The sequence below is a fragment of the Colobus angolensis genome, unplaced genomic scaffold (genome assembly GCF_000951035.1).
Source record: "Colobus angolensis palliatus isolate OR3802 unplaced genomic scaffold, Cang.pa_1.0 Scaffold214, whole genome shotgun sequence".
Lineage (NCBI taxonomy): Eukaryota > Metazoa > Chordata > Mammalia > Primates > Cercopithecidae > Colobus > Colobus angolensis.
In genome coordinates this window covers 6,846,424-6,871,224 of record NW_012115311.1, presented here as the reverse complement: position 1 = coordinate 6,871,224, position 24,801 = coordinate 6,846,424, and the positions used below count along the sequence as shown (strand labels likewise).

General features: G+C 35.1%; 1 protein-coding gene across 1 annotated transcript in view; it reads left to right on the top strand.

The window, feature by feature from the left end:
- Positions 1 to 24,801, top strand: part of NBEA (neurobeachin) — a 763,072-nt gene that overhangs the window by 80,155 nt on the left and 658,116 nt on the right. Inside the window, exon 2 of the mRNA XM_011943032.1 lies at positions 23,038 to 23,269. Coding sequence (XP_011798422.1) covers positions 23,038 to 23,269 — 232 coding nt within the window. The remainder of the gene's footprint in view (positions 1 to 23,037; positions 23,270 to 24,801) is intronic.

Genomic DNA, 24,801 nt, shown 5'->3' with positions numbered 1-24,801 from the left:
GGGTTTCACTGTGGTCTCGATCTCCTGACCTTGTGATTCGCCCGCCTCGGCCTCCCAAAGTGCTGGGATTACAGGCGTGAGCCACCGCGCCTGGCCGAGTTTTTTTTTTTTAATTGATGAGCGAATTCTGCATTCCTGGGATAAAACCAACTTGGTCATGATGTCTTTTTTCTTTTTTTAATATGTTGCTGGATTTAATTTGGTATATATTAAGTGTTTTTGTGTCTATGTTTATGATGGTTATTTGGCTGTAGTTTTCTTTGATATGTTTTTCTGATTTTGTTGTCATGATATTGTTGACTCATGGGTTTTGAAATGTTTCTTTCATTAAATTTTTTTTGTTTTTGTTTTTTTGAAGATAGAGTCTCACTGTGTCACCCAGGCTGGAGTGCAGTGGTGTAATCTCAGCTCACTGCAACCTTTGCCTCCTGGGTTCAAGCGATTCTCGTGCCTCAGGCTCCTGAGTAGCTGGGATTCCAGGTGGGCACCACCACACCCGGCTAATTTTTTAAATTTTTAGTAGAGAAGGACTCTTGCCATGTTGTCCAGGCTGGTCTTAAACTCCTGACCTCAAGTGATCCACCTGCCTCCATTAAAATTCTGAGAAAGATTGTGTAGAATTGATAGTAATTCTGTCACAAGTGATTGATAGAATTCATCTGTGAAATCATCCAGATTGGGGTTTTGTTTGCAGGAAGGCTTGTAACTACAAATTTAATTTTTATAGTAGATACAGGACTATTTAGATTGGCTATTTATTCTTAAGCTTTGGTAGTATATGTCACTCAATGAATTTGTCTTTTTAATATAAGTTGTCAGATTTATAGGTATAAAGAATCACTTACCTCTTCATAGTGTCTGCAGATCTATAGTCATGACTTTTATTTGTATTAGTGGTAATTTATATTTGTTCTGTTTGCCTCCCTCCAGCCTCTCCAGCTGTCCCACACCTCTGCTTCATCTGGCTAGATAAATTACAGAACTAACCAACATTTGGTTTCACTCATATTCTATATTGTTTTACTGGGTTTTATATCTTTGTTTTTTCCCTCTTGTTCTAGTTATATTTTTTCTTTGATTTATTTTGAGTATAATGTGCTCTTCTTTTGTAGTTTCTTAATGTGGAACCTAAGGTCATTGATTTGAAAGCTTCTGTAGTAACATAAGTCTTTAAGGTTTTAAATTTCTCTAAAACACTGTTTTAGCTGTATCTAATAAATTTTGGTATGTTACATTTTTATTTAGCTCAAAAATTTTCTGTTTTCTTGGGGACTTCTTCTTTGATCTATAGGTTATTTAAGTTTCCACATAAGTATTATTATTCTGATGTATAGTTTTATTGATTTTTAATTCTACTGTGATCAGATATCATACTTTGTATAATTTGTGTTTTAAACGTATTGAGATTTCTTTTGCAATCTCAGATATTCTTATCTTGATGACTGTTTCTTGTACACTTTTAAAAGGCTGTATTTTCTGCTGTTGTTGGATGGTATGTATGCCCCAATAACAATTTAGTAAAGTTGTTTGATAGTGTTGTTGAAATCTTCTGTATTCCTTTTTAAGACAGAGTCTCACTCTGTCACCCAAGCTGGAGGGCAGTGGCACGATCTTGGTTCACTGCAATCTCTACCTACTGGTTTCAAGCGATTCTGTGCCTCAGCCTCCGAGTAGCTGAGACTACAGCTGTGCGCCACCACACCCAGCTAATTTTCTTGTATTTTTAGTAAAGACAGGGTTTTGCCATGTTGGCCAGTTTGATCTCAAACTCCCGACCTCAGTGATCTGCCTTACTCAGTCTCCCAAAGTGCTCTCATTACAGGTGTGAGCCACTGTGCCTGGCAAATCTTCTATATTCTTGTTGGTGGATTTTTTAATATGGGGGGATTTTTTTATATAGTAATCTGCTATTACTGAGACATGTGTTGAAATTTCAATAAAAATTGTAGATTTGTCGATTTCTCTTTCATTTGTGTAGGGTTTGCTTCTTGCTTTACAAAGCTATTATTAGATGCATTGACATGTGGGATTGCTGTGCCTTCCTGATGAACTGATTTTGTTTTTCTTCATATGAGAAGCCATCCCTTCCTCCAGTTATTGTTCTTTTTATGAGGTCTAACTTGTCTGATATTAATTTAGCCCTCTTTTTTTGGAGTTTTTTTGCATAGGGTTATTCTGTTTGTGTCACGGGCTGGCAAACTATTGCCCATCTGCTGGCTGCCTCACTTTACAAAGTTTTAATGGAATGGTGGTGCACCTTGTCTTTACACATTCCCTATGTCTGCTTTCAAATTACAGATGAAGAATTGAATAGTATCATGGAGACCAAACAGCCTACAAGTCTAAAATCTTCAGTATCTGGCCTTTTAAGAAAAAGTTTGCTGACCCTCTGCATTTTTTTTGTAGACAGATTGTAATGGAGTCTTGCTATATTTTGTACATTCTTATAATCTCTGCCTTTTGAGTCATGGTTTTAGAGTATTTACATTTAATGTAATTATTAATATTGCGACAATTCTGGCAGTTATCGTTGGTCTTTATTCCGTATTTATTGTATCTGTCTTTTTTTTCTTTCTCTTTTTCCTATTTTATGTCTGGTTTTGGATTAATTGAATATTTGTTATGACTTTATTTTACATATACTTGATTTATTAACTATACTTTTTTTTATATGTTTAGTGGATTTTCTAGAGTTTATCATGTGCATTGTTAACTTAGCACTCTCTAGCTTAAAAGTAATATGCTACTTCAAGTTTAGGGTTAAGAACCTTATAAAAGTATACATTTATTTCTCCCTCCATGTCCTTTGTGCTGTTGTTACTGTTTTTATTTGTATGTGCGTTATCTTAAGCCCATAATACATTGTTGTTATCTTTACTTTAGATCATTATGTTTTAAAGAGATTTCACACTGGGGATTTTTTTTTTTTTTTTTAACAAGATACTTAACATTCTGGTGCTCTTCAGTTTTTTGTGTGGATTTAAAATTTCCATGTGTTTTCTTCTGTCTGATGAAGTTACTTACATTTCTCATAGTATAAGTCTATGAGCAACAAATTCTGTCTTGTATTTGTCTGCAGAAGTCTTTATTTTGCTTTCATTTTTGAAATAGATTAGGATTTTTACTTGTTAGACTAAGAATTTAAAAGCGTTTAGTTGTTTGGCCATTAACACTTCGTTTTTAACTCATTTTACTTGTCACGTAAATACTGGCAGTCAGGTATCCTTACTATATCTATTGTTATAGACATATAAAGCCATTATAAAGGTGGTTATACAACTTTTGAAAAATTGCATGTTGTTTTAAATATATTTGAAAGACATATTTTCAAGTAGGCACTTAGAGTATGATAGTCACTCCCTTTGGTTTCCCTTCCCTAGAGTTTTTATAGACTGTATTTGTAGCAGCATTTGATGTACTCTTGGGTACAGTTATTTCTATGCCACAGAAAATTGCCAATATGAATTACTTGAGAGAGGACCAGTGTAAAAGAAATAGGAACCAAATGAGTGATTTTCTATTTTGCTTGCCTTTGTTTCCTAGCTGGGGTACAGGGTCATTAATGTTTATTGTGTTCATGTGTAAATTACAAGTATTTTTCTGTTATTTACTAAACAATTATCTAAAATTCATTTATTATACATGCTGATGGGGCAGATCTTAAAGGTTAAATGCTTGGGGATAAATATATATGTCTTGGGCATGGTTTCTCTGGTATTCATATATTTAATTTTTTATTGTATTGAGAAGACATGGATTTAAATTCTGATGCTAATGCTGCTTTGGGATCTTGGGTTGGTTATTTAATGTATGTTAACCTCAGTTTCCTCATTTGAGACACCCATTGCACAGAATTTTGAGAATTAAATGAGGCTGTACACATAAATTACTCAGCATGTGGTAAATGTTCACAAAATGGCGATTCTTAATTATGTTTCTGCTTACATTTTTATCTCTTTGTATAATAGGTATAACTATCTAGAAAAAGATTTATGTTTTAAAAATTAATAACTCAAGAGCTTTAGAATATAGATTGTGCCTACTTTGAAAAATTTTTTGAGTTGGCTTACAGTAAAAGATAGCAGTATACTAAAGGAAGGAAAGTAAAAACTAGGCAGGAAGACAGAATAAAGAAAGGAGATAATGAAGACAAATGTAGTTATCAAAATGTGATCCTTAATTTTTAATTTCCTGGAAACCAAGGCAACAAGGATAATACGGTGGCTTACACTATTCTTATTGTATATTCAAAGAAAGCATGCTAGTTCATTAAGGTGCTTAACATTTTTACCCAAAGTTTATGATAAGAAAAATGTATTTATTTATAAAGGGACACTGTCAGTGTAACTGATGGAAGTCACCTACAGGTCAGATGCCTAAGGAGATGAGAAATTATACTACTGACCTCATACTGCATTCTTAACTTGCTTATATTTTGAAGGGCTTTCATATTTTTTTAATCTTATCTTTGTGTCCTGTATAATAAGTTATATTAAATATAATGTATAGTAGAGCTATAGTAGATCCCATAAAAGTATGCGATCATACTCATAGGTGGGAATTGAACAATGAGAACACTTGGACACAGGAAGGGGAACATCACACACCGGGGCCTGTCGTGGGGTGGGGGCAGCGGGGAAGGATAACATTAGGAGATACACCTAATGTAAATGACGAGTTGATGGGTGCAGCACACCAACATGACACATGTATACATATGTAACAAACTTGCACGTTGTGCATGTGTACCCTAAAACTTAAAGTATAAAAAGAAAAGTATGCGATCCTAGAGGAGGGTAGTATTAATTTTGAAAGGAAATGTTTCAGATGATCTTATCAAGGAGGTGAAAGTTAAGTTGAGCCTTGAAGAGATTACTAAGGTTTAGAGAGACACAGAAAAGTGTGTAGATCTGTGTGTGTTTGTAAATATAGTTACCTATACAAAATAAAAAGTGTGAGTAAAAACAAAGAAATTTAGAATAATGCAACGGTCACAAAGTAGAACATGGCGTAAGTGAGCTTAGGAAGACTGGGTCAGGTCAGATCTTGGAGGATCATGAATGCTATCAAGAAATTTGGTCTTTCTTTAGAAAATCGCAAGGCAGTTTTTCTTTCACCTTTTATTTTAGGTTTGGGGGTGCAGTACAGGTTTGTTACATGGGTAAATGGTGTGTCTTTGGGGGTTGGTGTACCAAGTGGTTTTATTACCCACACAGTGAGCGTAGCACCCACTAGGTAGTTTTTTGACCCTCGCCCATCTCCCATGCTCCACTCTCAGGTAGGCCCTGGTGTCTGTTGTTCACCTTTTTGTGTCCACATGTACTCCATGTTTAGCTCTCACTTAAAAGTTACTTCTGCTTTCTGACGGACTTAAAAGTGGGAGCTTATTTGTGTTCATGTGATCATTTGCTTAGGATAATGGCCTCTAGCTGCATCCATGTTGTTGCAGGATGTGATTTTTTTTTATTATGGCTGCATAGTATTCCATGGTGTATATGCACCACATTTCTTTATCCAGCCCACTGTTGGTGAGCACTTGCATTGATTCCATGCCTTTGCTATTGTGAATAGTGCTGTGATGAACATGCGAGTGCGTGTTTCTTTTTGGTAAAACAATTTGTATTCCTTTGGGTATATACCCAGTAATGGGATTGCTGGGTCAAATGGTAATTTTGGGCCAGGCGTGGTGGCTTATGCCTGTAATCTGAGCACTTTGGAAGGCTGAGACAGGTGGATCACCCGAGGTCAAGAGTTCGAGACCAGCCTGACTAACATGGCAAATCTCTGTCTCCACTAAAAATAAATAAATAAATAATAAATAAATAATAATAATTAGCTGGGCATGGTGGCACACACCTGTAGTCCCAGTTACTTGGGAGACCTAGGCTGGAGAATCTCTTGAACCTGGTAGGTGGAGTTTGCAGTAAGCTGAGATTGTGTCACTGCACTCTAGCCTGGGTGACAGAGTGAGACTATGTCTCAAAATAAATAAAATAACATAACATAAAATGAAATAAAAGTAGTTATGTTTTAAGTCCTTTGGGAAATCTCCAAACTGCTTTCCACAGTAGCTGAACTAATTTACATCCCAGCAGCAATGTGTTAATATTTCCTTTTTTCCACAACCTTGCCAACATCTATTATTTGCTGATTTTTGTTTATAGTAACCATTCTGACTGGTGTGAGATCTTACCTCATTGTGATTTTGATTTGCATTTCTCTGATGATTAGTTGTGCTGAGCAAATATACTTGTTGGCCTCATGTATGTATTCTTTTGAGAAGTGTCTGTTCATGTCCTTTGCTCATTTCTCAATGGGGTTGTTTTTTATTTGTTGATTTGTTCATGTTTCTTATAGATTCTGGATATTAGACTTTTTGTAGGATGCATAGTTTGCAAATATTTTCTCCCATTCTTTAGGTTGTCTGCTTACTTTGTTGACAGTTTCTTTTGCTGTGTGCAGAGACTCTTTAGTTTAATTAAGTCGCACTTGTTTATTTTTGTTACAGTTGCTTTTGGAGACACCATCTTGAAATCTTTACCAAGGCCTATGTCTAGAAAGCTATTTCTTTGCTTTTTCTTCTAGGGCTTTTATAGTTTTAGGCCTTACATTTAAGTCTTGAGTTGATTTTTGTGTATGGTTAAAGGAAGGGGTGCAGTTTCAATCTTCTGTATATGTTTAGCCAGTTACCCCAGCACCATTTATTGAATAGGGAGTCCTTTCCCCATTGTTTGTTAACGTTGACTTTGTTGAAGATCAGATGGTTGTAGATGTGTGGCTTTATTTCTGGGTTGTCTAATCTGTTCTATTGGTCTGTGTGTCTGTTTTTGTATGAGTACCTGGTTACTGTTGCCTTTAGTATGGTTTGAAAATTTGAATGGTGTGATGCCTGTGGTTTTCTTCTTTTTTTTTTAATGCCTGTGACGTGTGTGTTTTAGACTGAGACCTCTAGTGGGAGAGTGATGAACTGAATAAAAGAGATGTCTCACCCTTTTATCTCTCACTAGTCTCACTTGTCTCTCACTAGTTTACTTTGCTGTCCCTTAGATTTTCTTCTCCATCCTCATTTTTTTTTTTTTACAGACTCAGGTTATTATATTATGCTATTCTAATGATCAGTGAGAGGTTCTTTTCTGTTTCAATCTGTTTTACATACTACTAACATGCTGAGTTGTTTGGAAAAAATTTTAATTAGCTCCTTATTGCTATTCTAAGTGAACAAGTTCTTTTGCATTTTGATTTTTTTTCTTGGAGTCTGATATGGTTTGGCTCTGTGTCCCAACCCAAGTCTCACCTTGAATTGTAATAATCTCCACATGTCAAGAACAGGACCAGGTGGAGATAATTGAATCATGGGGGCAGTTTTCTTCATGCTGTTCTCATGATAGTGAGTGAGTCTTATGAGATCTGATGGTTTCATAAGCATCTGGCATTTCCCCTGCTTGCACTCATTCTGTCTCCTGCTGCCCTGTGAAGAGATGCCTTCTGCCATAAGTGTAAGTTTCCTGAGGCCTCCCTAGCCATGTGGAACAATTAAACCTCTTTTCTTTTCAAATTACCCAGTCTCAGGTATTTCTTCATGGCAGTGTGAGAACAGAGTAATGTAGAGCCTCCTTGTAATCTCACTGTATTTCTCTGCTTTCTGTTTTCTGACTGTTCCCTGCTTTGTTTAGCCAGCATGTTCACTGTTCTTTATATTTTATATCTCTTAGTTTTTTCTCTAGTACAGGGCACTTTCTGTTTTCAAATGCATGGCAGTATCTTTCATAGTTATCCATACCCATTGCAAATCTCATATTTTCATGAAGATGTATTTTATTGGACTGTCATTGTACTATCCTCTTCTATTTCTGAACTGTTGATTAATACATTTTAGCAAATGATTGTTCCAAAAGTGTTTATATATTCTTTCAATTGGCCAGCTAGATTGTTAGCTTCTAAAACAGCACTACCAATAGAAATATAAAATGAGCCAGACATAGTTTTAAATTTTCTAGTAGCCACATTTAAAAAGCAAAAGAAACAGACACAATTAACATTAATAATATGTTTTATTAAACTCAGTGTATCTGCTACTTTGGTGGTTAGCTGAGATTTTGACAGTTACCTACCTAAAATGCCAAGATAGAGAAGTATTCTCTTACTACAAATGTAGTCACACCCATCCTCTTACCCTCATCAACCCTAACTCTTGGTAACTACTCCTCTCTTTTCTGTCTTTATTATGTTGTCATTTAGAGAATGTTACATAAATAGAATCGTATTTTATGTGATCTTAGGAGACTGATTTTGTTCACTCAACATAATATCTGTGATATTTATCCAGGTTCTTGTGTGTATTGACAGTTTGTTCCTTTTTATTGCTGAGCAGCATTTCATGGTATGGATTTGCCACAGTTCATTTAGCCATGTACTTTTTGGGAGGGCATTTAGTTGTTTCTACTTTGTGACTATTACAAATAAAGCTGCTCTTAACAATTATGTACAGGTTTTGTTGTAGCTATGTTTCCATTTCCCTGGGATAAATTCCCAGTAGTGAAATTACTTGATAATATGCTAACTGTATGTTTAGTTTTGTAATATACTGCCAGACTATTTTCGGAGTGACTACCATTTTATGTCCTTACAAGCAATTTATGACAGATCCACTTTTTTTTTTTTGCATTCACACCAGCACTTGCTGTTACTACTGTTTTCTGTTTTAACTGTTCTGATAATATATGCAGGGATAACTCTTTGTGCCAATCCATAGATCCTTTTTGATCAAATGCCTCTTCATGTCTTCTGCCCATTTTCTGATTGAATGGCCAGCTTCTTTACTGTCAATTTTTGAGGTTCTTATACATTCTAGATGAGTCCTTTATTAGATATGTGGTTTACAAATACTTTCTTCCAGTCTGTAGCTTATCTTTTCAACTCTTTAGCATGATCTTTCTCAGAGTGAAAGTTTCTATTTTTATGAAGCCCAATTTATTAGTGTTATCTTGAATAGGTCCTGCTTTTGGTGTCATGTCTAAAAACTTGTAGCCAGGCTCTAGGTCCTGAATATTTTCTGCTATGTTATCCTCTAAAAGTTTTATATTTTACATTTAAACTATGATTAATTATGAGTTAATTTTTATAAAAGATATGAAATATCTTATAGGTGGAGTTTCATGTTTTTTGACCTGTTGATAACCAGTTGCTATGACATTATTTGCTAAAAAGGTTGTTCATTCTCCATTGCGTTGCTTTTGTATCTTTCTTCAGAATAACTTGTTGATAATCATTTAGGGCTATTTCTGGGTTCTCGTTTATGCTTCATGATCTATGTGTCTGTCAACTCACCAGTGCTACACAGTCTTGAATTATTATAGCTATATAGCACATCTTAAAGTTAGAGAGTGATTCTTCCCACTTTATTTTAGATATTTCATGTAATTGGGGTCATATATTTGCCTTTTTGTGTCTGGTTTATTTTACTTAGCATGAGGTTTCAAGATTAATCCATGTTGTAGCATGTATCAGAACTTCATTCCTTTTTATGGCTGAATAATATTCCATTGTATGGACTATATTATTAAAAGTTATTATAAATTTTTAATAATTAAGACTGTGTAGTATGGGACTCCTTTATTTCTGTTTCTGCTTATTCATATTCCTTTGTTCAGTTACAGCAATGGTGAGAGGACAATTTTCTTAGAAACTTTTCTTGTCTACTTGACTGTTGAGGGCACAAACATTTAGTCTATAACATTATGTGTTATATATGATATATAGCACATATATATGTGTTTATGTAGTGATATATAAACATTTAGTGTGTAACACTACTGCTGTGGTGTGGATGGCCATAATGGGAGTTCAAGAAAAGCCATCTTTGTGGGTACTGGAAAGAGTTTCTGGATTAAGTGGTATCTAAATTGATATTTGTAGATTTAATGGAAGTTAACAAATCCAGGGTTTGAGAGGGAACGCTGTGTCATGCGTAGGGAGTAACACATATAAAAGATTTTCTGTGAAGTGAGGGATGGTATTGTAGAAACTTTCATTATGGCAGTAGTTGGGAATTAGAAAAAGCTGAGGCTGGGAGTTAATTTGGGCTTTCTGAAAAGTGTTACCATTTTAGAGTTTATCCAAAATAACAAATTGCAGATAAATCCAGCAGTTTAACAATTGTTCACTTTGATTTAAATAATGAACATTGAATGATTGCATATGATCCTAATAATCTAAGATTTCAAATTAAGATATTTAAAGACTCACTCTATACCTAAAACATACACAAAAGGTACTTAAATTGCTAGTATTTATAAATCTTAGTGTAGAAGACAACATGTTTCCAAGTCAGCATTTTGTATTTCAAAATTTTTGTTCAGTAAAGTTTATTTACTTTATGTAAATAAAAGTTACTGCAGTTTAAAAAGCTCAGCTATGATATTTATTTTACACAAATTCACTTAAGACTGATTCTTGAATAGCAAGCATCATTGTGGACCACTTCTCTAACAGCGGTAGTACCTTTCAGAATTTTTAGAAGGCCTGGAGGAAAAGAACACCCTTAACCGTGCAAATAGAGTATCACAAAGATGCAGTCAGATTTATAGGATGTCTCAACTAGTTTATCCTTCTTTTATACTATGGTCACAGTGATTTGACACATCTTTTCAAAGAGCAGATTTTTAATATTTAGCTTTGTTTTTTATTTAGCTTTTTCAGCTTTGCTATATCATTTCCTTTGCTTTTTAAGATGTTTTCTCACGTGTTTTTAAAGTATTTTTATTTGATTTTCTTATATTAGAACCTTCAAAATCTTATGCTTTCTTGCTGAAATAACTTTAACAAATTCTTTTAAATTATGGACTACTATGTGTCGATGTTTCATTTCTTACCCACAAAAATCATTGTTTCCTCATTTTACTCTTCATAGAGCTTTTATAAATATCACCTCTCTCTTTCTTTCTTAAATCTACACTTCTGACTTCATAGCAAGTGATCAAGTGCATTTTGTAGTCTGTATTAGTATCCTGGATCTGCCGCTTACTTATGTGTGACCTTAGTCTTGTTGCTTAACCTCACTTACCTTCAGTTTCTTTCTATGAGGACAATGAAGCCTCGCTGTAGTTCTTCATAGGATCGTTAGAGAATTGTTTAAACAATGAAGATCAACTATTTTTACTTATTATATGCTTTAGTTGCTAATAAGCAACTCATTACAAGCAAATAAATATTTTCGTAATCTTGGGATGATATTTTCATTCGGCAGTTAGCCTCTTTAACATGAATGTATTAAAAGTTAACAATAAAGGTTATAAAAAACATCTCACTGTAGAAAGCGTAGGCTCAATACAACATCTGTAGCAAATATTTTTACTGCTTCCGGCAATGAAATCAGAGAGCTAAATGATACATAGAAAGGGGCATTGTGCTTTTGGCTGTTAAAGATGTACACTCAGGCTTCATGTAACAGAGCCTGATTGTTAGAATTACATGTATTAATTGTCAATTCCTTTCAAAGCAGGCTCCCCCCAGTACCCCTGCAATGAACCCATCTCTGCTATTTACATATATAATTATTTGGTTATACCATACTCTGCTAAAGCAGTTACAACTGGTTTAGGAGATTCATCTAAAAAAATTCTTCAATACTCTACAATTCAAGTGTATACCCTTTATTCTACAAATTTATACAGAGGCCCATAGGCATAAACCTCATTATCTGCTTCTATTGGTTCAATCAGTAAGTGTCCATATTATTGATTTTCCAGCCTTTTGTTTTTATGTGGTTTATTTCTCGAGAACCTTTTCTGAGTTACCAATTACTAGTGTTAAAGATTCACAGTAGTGACAGACTCAAGTCAGTTGGGCTCATAATAATGAACAAAAAGGAGTTTTATAGTAAGGCAATGATATGGTAAAAAAGTGATGTTTGAGTTAGTTTCAGTAAATGTCCAAGTATTATCTAATAGAGTGCATGATCCACAATACGTTTGATTTTTCTGGAAACATAAGCTTGCTGAGTTTCATGATACTTCAGAGGTATTTGATTGGTGACTACTTTTTTTTTTTTTTTTTTTTTTGGTTTATAGCTGGAAGCTGGGGTGGTTAGAGAACTGATAAGTGCTAACCTTAACTAAATGCTAACTTTATGTCTCCCATTGTGCCTAAGTACTTAACTCAATTATCTCATTTAATGCTCCCAACAATTCTATTAGACAGGAACTTTTTTTTTTAGGTTTGTAGGTACATGTGAAGGTTTGTTACATAGGTAAACTCACGTCATGGGGGTTTGCTGTACAGATTATTTCATCACTCAGGTATGTATTAAGCCCAGTACCTAATAGTTACCTTTTTTGCTTCTCTCCCTCCCTCTACCTTCAAATAGACCCCAGTGTCTGTTGTTTCCTTCTTTATGTTAGTAAGTTCTCATTATTTAGCTCCCACTTACAAGTGAGAATGTGCGGTATTTGGTTTTCTGTTCCTGCATTAGTTTGCTAAGGATAATTAGCCTCCAGCTCCATCCATATCCCCACAAGAGACATGGTATCATTCCTTTTTATGACTGCATAGTATTCCATCTTGTATATGTATCACATTTTCTTTATCCAATCTGTCATTGATGAGCACTTAGGTTGATTCCATGCCATTACTATTGTGAATAGTGCTGCAGTGAACATTTACATGCATGTGTTTACATGGTAAAATAATTTGTATTCCTCTGGATATGTACCCAGTAATGGGATTGCTGGGTCGAAAAGTAGTTTTGTGTTTAGCTGTTTGAGGAATTGCCATACTGCTTTCCACAATGGTAGAACTAATTTACACTCCCACCAACAGCATGTAAGTGTTCCCTTTTCTTTGCAACTTCACCAGCACCTGTTATTTTTGACTTTTTAATAATAACCATTCTGACTGGTATGATATGGTATCTCATTGTGGTTTTGACTTGCATTTCTCTAATGATCAGTTTTATTGAGCTTTTTATTCATAAGCTTATTGGCCACACTTATGTCTTCTTTTGAAAAGTGTCTGTTCATGTCCTTTGCCCACTTTTTATTGGGGTTGTTTTTCTCTTGTTCATTTAAGTTCCTTATAGATTCTGGATATTAGACCTTTGTCAGATGCATAGTTTGAAAATATTTTCTCATATTCTTTAGGTTGTCTCTTTACTCCATTGATAGTTTCTTTTGCTATGCAGAAGTTCTTAAGTTTAATTAGATCACACCTGTCAACTTTTGCTTTTGTTGCTATTGCTTTTGGTGTCTTTTAGACAGGAACTTATATTCGCGTTTTGTAGATGAAGTAGCTGAGGCTTAGAGAAATGGTTTTATAGGTGTGTGTTGTGACTCACACCTCTAATCTCAGCACTTTGGGAGACAGAGATGAGATGATCACTTGAGGCAAGGAGTTTGAGACCAGCCTGTTTAACATAGTGAGATCTTATCTCTTAAAAAAGAAAAAGGAAAGAAATGCCGTCATTAAAGACACACAGCTAGTGAGTGGTAGAGTTAGAATCTGAATCCAGAAAGCTTGAATTCAGAGCCAATCTCTTAATCACTATTGTAGCTATTTTCATTAGTAAACCTGAAATAGTAGAAGGAGTTGAAGTTGTTTCGTATGAAAAGTGAAACTAGCCTTTAACTAGAGAGAATATCTAGGTCAGTCAGAGGGCACAATTTCACAGAGGGGCTAGTTACTTATACCTTTTGTCTCTGTTATACTGAAAAACATATGCATAATGTAATATTTCAAAGTTTGAGACAAGTGTTTCCAAAAATTGTTAATCTTAGAAGACTTTAAAGATATTCTTTTTTTAAATAAATTAAAAAAATTCTGGTAGGTGTATCTATATTTACGGGGTACATGAGATGTTTTGATACATGCAATGTGAAATAAACATGTCATGAAGAATGGGGTATCCATCCACTCACGCTTTTATCCATTGAGTTGCTAACAATCCAATTATACTCTTTATGTTATTTTGAAATGTACAGTTATTATTGACTATAGTCACCTGTTGTGCTATAAAATAGTAGGTGTTATTGATTCTTTCTAACTATATTTTTGGTACCCATTAACCAGCCCCACCTACCCACTACCCTTTCCCACCTCTGATATCCATCCTTCTACTCTCTGTGTCCTTGAGTTGAGTTTTAGATCTGACAAATAAGTGAGAGCATGCCATGTTTGTCTTTCTGTGCCTGGCTTATTTCATTTAACAAAATAATCTCCAACTCCACCCTTGTTGTTGCAAATGACAGAATCTCATTCTTTTTAATGGCTGAATAGTCCTCCATTGTGTATATGTACCACATTTTCTTCATCCGTTCATTTGTTGTTAGACACTTAGATTGCTTCCAAGTCTTAGCCATTGTAAACAGTGCTGCAACAAACATAGGAGTGCAGATATCTCTTTGATATTCTGATTTCCTTTCTTTTGGGTATGTGCTCAGCAGTAGGATTGCTGGATCCTATGGTAGCTCAAAAATTTTTAGTTTTTTGAGGAATGTCCAAACTGTTATCCACAGTGGTTATACTAATTTACATTCCCACTCATAGTGTATAAGTGTTCCCTTTTCTTCACATTTTTTGCCAGTGTTTATTATGCCTGTCTTTTGAATATAAGACATTTTTAACTGGGGTGAGATGATATCTCATTGTAGTTTTGATTTGAATTTCCCTGATGATCAGTGACAATGAGCATCTTTCATATGCCCATTTGCCATTTGTATATCTTCTTTTGAGAAATTGCTGTTTAAATCTTTTGCTCATGTTTTGTTTAGATTATTAGATATTTTCCTATAGAGCTGCTTGAGCTCCATATGTATTCTGGTTATTAATTCGTTGTCAGATGGGTAGTTTGTAAATATTTTCTCCCATTCTCTCAGTTGTCTCTTCACTTTTTTGATTGTTTCCTTTGCTGCACAGAAGTTTTTTAAATTGATGTGATTCTATTTGTTCATGTTTGCTTTGGTTACCTGTGCTTGTGGGGTATTGCTGGAGAAATTTTTGCTCAGACCAGTGTCCTGGAAATATTCCTCAATGTATTTTTATAGTAGAGATTTAAGTCTTTAATCCAGTTTGATTTGATTTTTGTGGATCATGAGAGATAGGGGTTTCGTTTCATTCTTCTGCATACAGATATCCAGTTTTCTCAGCATCATTTATTGAAGAGATTATCTTTTCCCCAGTGTATGTTCTAGACACCTTTGTGAAAAATGAGTTCACTGTAGGCATGCAGATTTGTTTCTGGGTTCTCTATTCTGTTACATTGGTCTCTGTGTCTGTTTTTATGCCAGTACCATGCTGTTTTGGTTACTGTAGCTCTGTAATATAATTTGAAGTCAGATGTGTGATTTCTCCAGTTTTGTTCTTTTTGCTTAGGGTAGCTTTGGCTATTCTAGGTCTTTTGTGATTCCATATAAATTTGAGCATTGTTTTATCTGTTTCTCTGAGGGATGTCATTGGTATTTTGATAGGGATTGCATTGAATCTATAGATTGCTTTGGATAGTATGGATATTTTAACAATATTGATTCTTTCAATTCATGAACATGGAATATTTTTCTATTTTTGGGTGTCCTCTTCAATTTATTTCATCAGTGTTTTATAGTTTTCATTATAGAGATCTTTCACTTCTTGGAGTATATTAACTCCTAGGTATTTAATTTTATGTGTGGCTGTTGTAAATGGGATTACTTTTGAAATTTCTTTTTCACACTGTTCACTGTTGGCATATAGGAATGCTCCTGATTTTTGTATGTTGATTTTGTATCCTGTAACTTTACTGAATTTGTTTATTATTCTAATAGTTTTCTTGTGAAATCTTTAGGTTTTTTCAGGTATAAGATTATATCATCTGCAAACAAGGATAATTTGACTTCTTCCTTTCCCATTTGGATACCTTTTCTAGCTTTCTCTTGTATAATTATGCTAACTGGGACTTCCAGGACTATGTTGAATAACAGTGGTAACAGTGGGTATCCTTATTGTGTTCCAGATCTTCAAGAAAAGGCTTTCAGTTTTTCCCCATTCAGTATGATACTAGCTGTGGGTCTGTAGTATATGCTTTTTGTTATGTTGAGATATGTTCCCTCTGTTTTTAGTTTTTTGAGAGTTTTTATCATGAAGGGATGTTGAATCTTATCAAATACTTCTTTAGCATCAACTGAAATGGTCTTGTGGTTTTTCTTCATTCTGTTGAATGAATCAGATTGATTGATTTGTATATGTTGAACCATCCTTGCATCCCAGGGATAAATCCCACTTGATCATGATGAATTATCTTTCTAATATATTGTTGAATTTGGTTTGCCAGGTTTTTGTTGAAGATTTTTGCATCAATATTCATCAGAGATATTGGACTGTAGTTTCCTTTCTTTCTTTCTTTCTTTCTTTCTTTCTTTCTTTCTTTCTTTCTTTCTTTCTTTCTTTCTTTCTTTCTTTCTTTCTTTCTCTCTCTCTCTCTCTCGCTCTCTCTTTCCTTCCTTCCTTCCTTCCTTCCTTCCTTCCTTCCTTCCTTCCTTCCTTCCTTCCTTCCATCCATCCTTCCTTCCTTCCTTCCTTCTTTCCTTCCTTCCTTCCTTCCTTCCTCTTTCTTTTTTTGATGTGTCTGTGACTGCTTTTGGTATCAGGGTAATACTGGCCTTGTAGAATGAGTTTGGAAGTATTCTTTCCTCCTCTGTTTGGAACTATGCCCTTCTCCTCTATTTTTCAGAATAGTTTGAGTAGGATTAATATTAGTTCTTTAAATATTTGGTTAGAATTCAGCAGTGAAGCTATCATTTCCCGGGCTTTTCTTTACTGGGAGACTTTTATTACAACTTCAGTCTTGTAACTTGTTATTAGTCTGTTCGGGTTTTGGGTTTCTTCCTGGTTCAATCTTGGTAGTTGTATGTGTGTAGCAATTCATCCATTTCTTCTAGGTTTTCCAATTAATTTGTTGCTCACAGTAGCCGCTAATGATCCTTTGAATTTTTGTAGTATCAGTTGTAATGTCTCTTTTTTTATTTCTGATTTTATTTATTTGGATCCTCTCTCTTAGTCTGGCTAACGATTTGTCAATTTTGTTTAGCTTTCCAAAAAATAAACTTTTTGTTTCATTGATCTTTTGTATTGTTTTCTTCATTTCAATTTTATTTATTTGTGCTCTGGTCTTTATTATTTCTTTTCTTCTACTAATTTTGGATTTGCTGTGCTTTTGATCATTTAGTTCTTTAAGATGCAGCATTTGATTGTCTATTTGATATTTTGCCTCTTTTTTGATGTTGGCACTTTACACATCCCTCTTAGTACTGCTTTTGCTGTATCCCATAGGTTTTGGTATGTTGTCTTTCTATTATTATGTTTCAAGAAAATTTTCAATTTCCTTCTTAATTTCTTCATTGACCCACTTGTCATTCAGGAGCATATTGTTTAATTTCCATGTATTTGTATAGTTTCCGAAATTTCTCTTGGTATTTCTAGTTTTATTCGGTTGTTGTCAGAGAAGATGCTTTATATTATTTCATTTTTTTGGAATGTCTCAAGATTTGTTTTGTGACCTAACATATGGTCTGTCTTTTCAGTTGATCCATGTGCTGAGGAAAAGAATGTGTATTCTGCAGCTCCTGGATGAAATGTTCTGTAAATATCTATTAGCTCAATTTGGTCTGTAGTGCAGATTAATGCTGATGCTTCTTTGTTTATTTTCTTTCTGGAAGATGTGTCCAATGCTGAAAGTGAGCTTTTGAAGTCTCCAGATATTATGGTATTGGAGCCTATATCTGTCTTTAGCTGTAATAATATTACCTTTATATATCTGGGTGCTCCAGTGTTGGATACATATATATTGAAATTGTTATATCCTCTTGCTTAATTGACACCCTTATCTTTATACAGTGACCTTCTTTATTTCTTTTTGTAGTTTTTGTCTTGAAATCTCTTTTGTCTGATATAAGTATAGTGACTTTTGCTCTTTTTTTGGTTTTCTTTGGCATGGGATATCTTTTTCCATCTGTTTATTTTCAGTCTTTGTGTGTCTTTATAGGTGAAGTGTGTTTCTTTTAGGCAAGAGACCAATAGGTCTTCTTTTTTCATCCATTTAGTTAGTCTGTGTCTTTTGATTGGAGAGTTTAGTCTATTTACATTCTATGTTACTATTAAGTAAGGACATCCTCTTCCCATCTTGTTTTTGGTTTTCTGGTTGCTTTGTGGTCTTTTTTCTTGCATTTCTGTCTTCCTCTAGTGAAGATGATTTTCTCTGGTGGTTTAGTTTCTTGATTTTTATTTTTTGTGTGTCCATTATATATTTTTTGGTTTGAGGTTACCATGAGCCTTGCAAATACTATCTTATCACTCATTATTTTAACCTGATAACATAACACTATTTGCATACGCAAACAAACAAGCAAAAAGGAAACTAGTAAAAACTTGCCTTTGTTGTTTCTGTTTATGTCTTATTATACTGCCTATGTCTTGAAAAGTTGTTTTAGTTATTATTTTTGTTTGGTTCATCATTTAGTCTTTCTAGTTAGGATAAGAATAGTTTGCAAACCACAGTAACAGTGTTATAATATTCTGCTTTTCTGTGTAATTATATTACCAGTCAGTTTTGTATTTTTAGGTGATCATTTATTGCTCATTAATGCCCTTTTCTTTCTGATTGAAGTACCCCCTTTAGCATTTCTTGTAGGACAGGTCGGGTGTTGATGAAATACCTTAGCTTTTATTTGTTTGGGAAAGTCTTTATTTCCGCTTCATAGTCAAAGGATATTTGCACTGGATATACTATTCTAGGGTAAAAGGTTTTTTCCCTCAGCAATTTAAATATGTCATGTCACTGTCTTCTGGCATGTAAGGTTTTCACTGAAAAGTCTGCTGCCTGATGTATTGGAGCTCCTTTGTATGTTCTTGTTTCTTTTCTTTTGCAGCTTTTAGGATTCTTACTTTATTCTTGACCTTTGGGTGTCTGATTATTAAATGTCTTGAGGTAGTCTTCTTTGGGTTAAATCTGCTTGGTATTCTATAACCTTCTTGTACTTGGATATTTTCTCTAGGTTTGGGTAGTTCTCTGTTATTTGAAGGTTTACTCAAAATAAACTTTCTGTCCCTATCTGTTTCTCTGCCTCCTTTTTAAGGCCAATACCTCTTAGATTTGCCCTTTTGAGGCTATTCTCTAGATTGTGTAGGCACGTGTCATTGATTTTTATTCTTTTTTCTCCTCTGTGTGTTTTAAAATAGCCTTTCTTCAAGCTCATTATTTCTTTCCTCTGCTTGATCCAGTCAGCTCTTAAAGGACTTGATGCATTCTTAAGTATGCCAATTGCATTTTTGAGTTGCAGAATTTCTGCTTGATTTTTAAAAATTATTTAAATATCTTTGTTAAATTTATCTGATAGAATTCTGAATCCCTTCTCTGTGTTATCTTCAATTTCTTTGAGTTTCCTCAACACAGCTGTTTTGAATTATCTATATGAAAGGTCACGTATCTTTGTTTCTCCAGGATTGATTCTTGGTGCCTTATTTAGTTCATTTGGTGAGGTCATGTTTTTCTGGATGATGTTCATGCTAGTCGATGTTCCTCAGTGCCTGGGCATTGAAGAGTTAGGTATTTATTGTACTCTTCATTGTCTCAGCTTATTTGTAGCCATCCTTCTTGGGAAGGCTTTCCAGGGACACTGCAGTTCTTGCAGACTTGTAGAGGTACCGCCTTGATGGCCTTGGGCAAGATCTGGTTAATTCTCTAGATTACCAGGCAGAGTCTCTTGTTCTCTTCCCTTACTTTCTCCCAAGCATGCAGAGTCTCTTTCTCTTTCTGTTCTGAGACACCTAAAGCTGGGGGTGGTGTGACACAAGCACTCCTATGACCACCACCACCATGATGTGCTGGGTCACACCTGAAGCAAGCACAGTGCTGGGTCTTGCCCAAGGCCTGCCTTAATCACTCCTCGGCTATAGCTATGTTCACTCAAGGCCCTAGGGCTCTACAGTTAGCAAGTAGCAAAGCCAGCTGGGTCTGTGTCCTTCTCTTCAGGGTGACAAAGTCCCCCTGGCCACCAGCAGGTCCAGAGATACCATATAGGAGTCAGGGACTAGAGTCAAAAACCTTAGAAATCTACCTGGCATTCTGTTGTATTGCGGCTGAGCTGGCACTCGAACCACAAGACACAGTCCTTCCGCTTTTCCCCTTTTCCACTTTCCCCTTTCCAAAGGCTGAGGAACCTCACCCCATAGCCCCCGCCGTTCCTGGCCATGAGGAGTACTGCCAAAGTACCACCGACATTCTCTTAAGGACTGAGGGCTCTTATATCAGCTTGTGGTGAATGCTGTCTGGCTTGGACTCACCCGTCAGGTCAGTGAGCTCCCCTTTGGCCCAGGGCAGGTCTAGAAATGCTGTCTAAGAGTCAAGTCCTAGAATTGGGGACCCCAAGAGCCCACTTGGTGCTCTACCCTACTGTGGTGGTGTTGGTACCTAAGATGCAAGACAAAGTGCCCTTTACTCTTCCTTCTGTTTTGGTCAAGCGGAAGGAGTTTTGCCCCATAGCCACCACAGCTGGTAATGTGCATAGTCTCGCCTGAAGCCAACAAGTCTCAGAAACTCACCAAGGCCCTCAACATAGTGCCTTGGTATCACTGCTGGTTATTCAGGACCCAAGATCTCTTCAGTTAGCAGATGATGAATGCTGCCAGGACTGGGTCCTTTCCTTCAAGGCAGTGGGTTTCCTTCTGGCCTAGGGTAGATCTAGAAATGTCGTCCCAGAGCTAGAGCTCGGAACGAGGGCCTCATGCCCTCAGGGTGCCCTATTCTTCTGTGGCATAACTGGTAAACAAGATGCAAGACAAACTTCTGCCCACTCTTCCCTCTCCTCTTCTCAAGTGAGAGGAAGGGGTTTCTTTTGTATCCACAAGCTGTGCAATCTGGGGTTAGGGGAGGGGTGATGCCAGCATTCCCTTAGCTGCCCCAGCTGGTATCTCAGTGTGTACCATGCTACTTTAGTCCACTGTGTTTGGGCCTAGTTCAGCACTAGGACTCACCTATGAGGTGCAGTCCTTATGGCCTAGACTGCCTTTCAAGTTTTTACTTAGATGCCAAGAGTACTCTGGCCTTTGGTACTGAGGTTTGTGGGCACTCAGGTTTGGACCGCTGGTATCAGTGATTCCCCTCTGGCTAGGGCTGGTTGAGATGCCTTCTTGTGGGTGGACATCAGCTTAGTTTGGTCAGATTTTCCTTTCTGCTATAACAAGATGGCACTGGGTTCAGTGCCTGACAATTGCTCTGTTCTCCCTTCACCAGCACCCAGAGATGCTCCTGGCACCAAGCCATACTGCTGGGGTCAGGGAGGGGTGGTGTCGGAGACTCAGAACTGTTTTTCTATCTTTTCAGTGTCTCTTTCAACGATATGAGATGAAAACCAGGTACTGTGAGTGCTCACCTGATTTTTAGCTCTTATGAAGGTGCTTTTTTCTGTGTAGTTGTTGGTTAACTTAGTGTGCTTGTGGTAGGGGTAGGGGGACAATCTGTGGAGTTTTCTGTTCTACCATTTTACCTCACCTCCCTCCTAAAAAATATTCTTAAATGAGATTGTAATGTTTGTATGAACTTGCATGAAGACAGACTTCTTGTGTTTGGATCCTGAGTCTCTCACCCATTTTGTAACATTCCTCAATGTACTTATAACTCTGTGCCTAAGATTCCTTATCTGTAAAATGAAGATAATAATAGTATCATAATAGATGTAAAACATTTAAAACAGTACTAAATGCCACGTGAGGTTAGGTGGTGGTATTATTACTATTTATCCTCTTTACCTCATATTCTGTGGTCATCTGTCAGGTGATTACCTGACATCACATATTGTGAATATTCACATATTCACAAATAGTGAATACCTTTCAGTGACAGGAAATTAATTCTACTTCTTGATCCTATTTCTACTCCGTCTGTTCCTAATCTTGTTTTTCCTTTGCTTCCTCTTTTCTCATCTACTCATATTTTATGTCTTCCTTCATGCTTTATATAACTTTTAGCCACCTTCAGTGTTTTTTGGAATAAAGTAGTATATGCATACATACAGATACATCTTTGTTCCTAGAATTTAGCACTTTAGTGCATGGTTTTTATCTTGGACATTCATATATTCTAGTTCCCAGAACAGTAACTTCTAGACTTTAATAAATTATTATTGAATGAAAGAAGGAATCAATGACTTCAAATCGTGTTGTACATGATTATTATTTTATTCCTAAATCTTATTCTTTAGACCAAAAGGATATCCAGTTTGACAGTGTTCATTTTAAGAATGATGCTTATAACTGAATATAATAGTTCCTATGGGATTCCATCAACAGAGAGTAAAAGAGTATTATTATGTCATTTTATTCTATGTGTATTTGTCTGTTACTGTACTTAAAATACCAAATGGGAGGGGCAGTATGACTTTGGACTAATTTGCCATAATGCTGAAGTCAAATGTATTGCTGTTAAATCAGCTTTCTTTTACCCAATTCACATTTGTGCTTTTAAAAAAAAAAGTTTTACAAGATCTTGCATATTTCTGTTCAACTTATTTTTTAACATGCATTCCATTATTTCAATATTTATTACAAGTTGTATCAGTTTCATATTTCTTCATCTTCTATATATGGAGTTTATGCCCCAGTTACATCTCCTTATCTGTAAGACTAGTAATACCAAAAAAGAAAATGAATTTCATGTCTTAAAATTTATCCTTAGTAAATTCTATATTTTCTGTTGATTATCACTTTTAAAGTCCAAACCCTCTTTTTAGGAATTTTTCCTGAATCCCACCCAGGAATCACATGCTGTAGTTTGCTCTATTTTACTAGATTTGAAATCACCCTTTTCCATTTATGTGGAAAGTAGATTTCTGTTCCCTAGTTTCAATGCTTACAACACCTTTCACTTATCTGTAGCTCTTATACTTTTGATCAAAATTAATGTTATACCAGAAGCCTGGAAATTTTTTAGAGTAGTAGTTTTGAATTCTTGTTATTTCATTCTACTGTTACCAGTAGCCTCCCATGTTAACACCATTGTTTCTTTCTGTTTACTTTCAGCTGGTTGGTGGAGAATTTGACTTGGAGATGAACTTTATTATCCAGGATGCTGAGAGTATAACATGCATGACAGAGCTTTTGGAGCACTGTGATGTAACATGTCAAGCAGAAATATGGAGCATGTTTACAGCCATTCTACGAAAAAGTGTTCGGAATTTACAGACTAGCACAGAAGTTGGGCTAATTGAACAAGTATTGCTGAAAATGAGTGCAGTAGATGACATGATAGCAGGTATGAGGTTGCCTGACAGGAAAGTATAACTTAAATGTTTATGAAGTTTCACATACTTCCCTTTATATTCCATAGGTAATGTAGATTTGTTGACACTACTTTGATTTAAAATAAATGGAAATGTATGGAAATTTTACTTTTTATATTAATGGAAAACCTGAAGAGTGGAAGAAGAAAAACATAATTACTGTAGTAGACAAACATAATTACTGATGTTGTTTTCTAAATTTTAGAAAATCTCAGTACCACGGAGTGCTATGAAATCTATCAGAAAAATAAACAGTATCTTTTTATGTAGTATTTCATTAAACTTTTACATAATTAAAATACCACAATAGGTATTATAGTTCTGTATAATGAGCATTTTACCAAATTCTCCTAGTTCTGTGCCCCTCAATCTGGCATAAATGCAACTATGACAGCAGTTACTAAAAGTCTTAGATAAGCATGGTGTATCTTTTGGACATGTCCATTTTGGAAGAAACTTTTGTATTAAAATAAACTAATATATTATGGGCTAGAACATAAAATTCACCAAGAATTTCAAGATAAAAATACTAATGTTTTGCTTGTTTGGGTTATTTCAAAAAGTAACTTTGAAATCTATAATTTTTTCACCACCAACCCTTTACTACCTTGCACACTCATTCTCCCGTGTGGCTGGATGCATTTCAGAAAAAGTGTTTTGAATATTATTCCAGAGCAAATATCATTCCAGAAAATAAGTTTAAAGTTTGAAATGTTTATTTTTTGTAAGCCATGAATTTTCAGCCTAAGTATCTTCTGACATAAAAGCATTTTCGTAATTATACAAGTGCCGATATTACCCTCCACAGTATCATGCCTGATCCGGGAAAGTAGTTCAGATACCAGAGAATACTCTTTCACATTTTGGCTTATGTATTTAATTATTTTTAAAATTTATGAAACAAAACATTAAACAAGAAAGAATGGAATGAAAAATGGGTTAAAAAAGAATACAAAATTGCAAAAAGAATGCTTTAAATTTAAATATTTCAAAAAATTTGGTTTTCTGAGAAAATATATTAAAAATGATATCTAATTACCTTCAGGGTGGCATATATCTTTTTTTTAGAATGGTTTAGCAGTCCCTGTATTGGGTACTGATGGCTAACTTGATGAAAAGTGAGATTTAGACATCTATTTCTTAAAATACCTTTTTAATAAAGATATATTAATAGTAGCATTTCTATAAATTCTATAAATTCTAGAGTTACTTAATAGGAATGTATTAATACAGACTTATATGTACACATGTTTTATAGAACATCATATGATCTTTCAATTCTTATATCTGAGCTTAAGCTCTTTTTTTTTTTTTTTTCTTTTGTAAATTGGCTGCTACTCTATGGAGTGCAGTTTAGAGAATGAGCCAAAATTACACACATCGTAATTTACTGGTACATAATTCATCAGCACTGAAATGTAACAGTGACAGTGAGGGTGACTGTACCATAGAAGTTCATATCTTGACATTTCTATTATATAAAGTTCCTTAATTCTCTTATCTT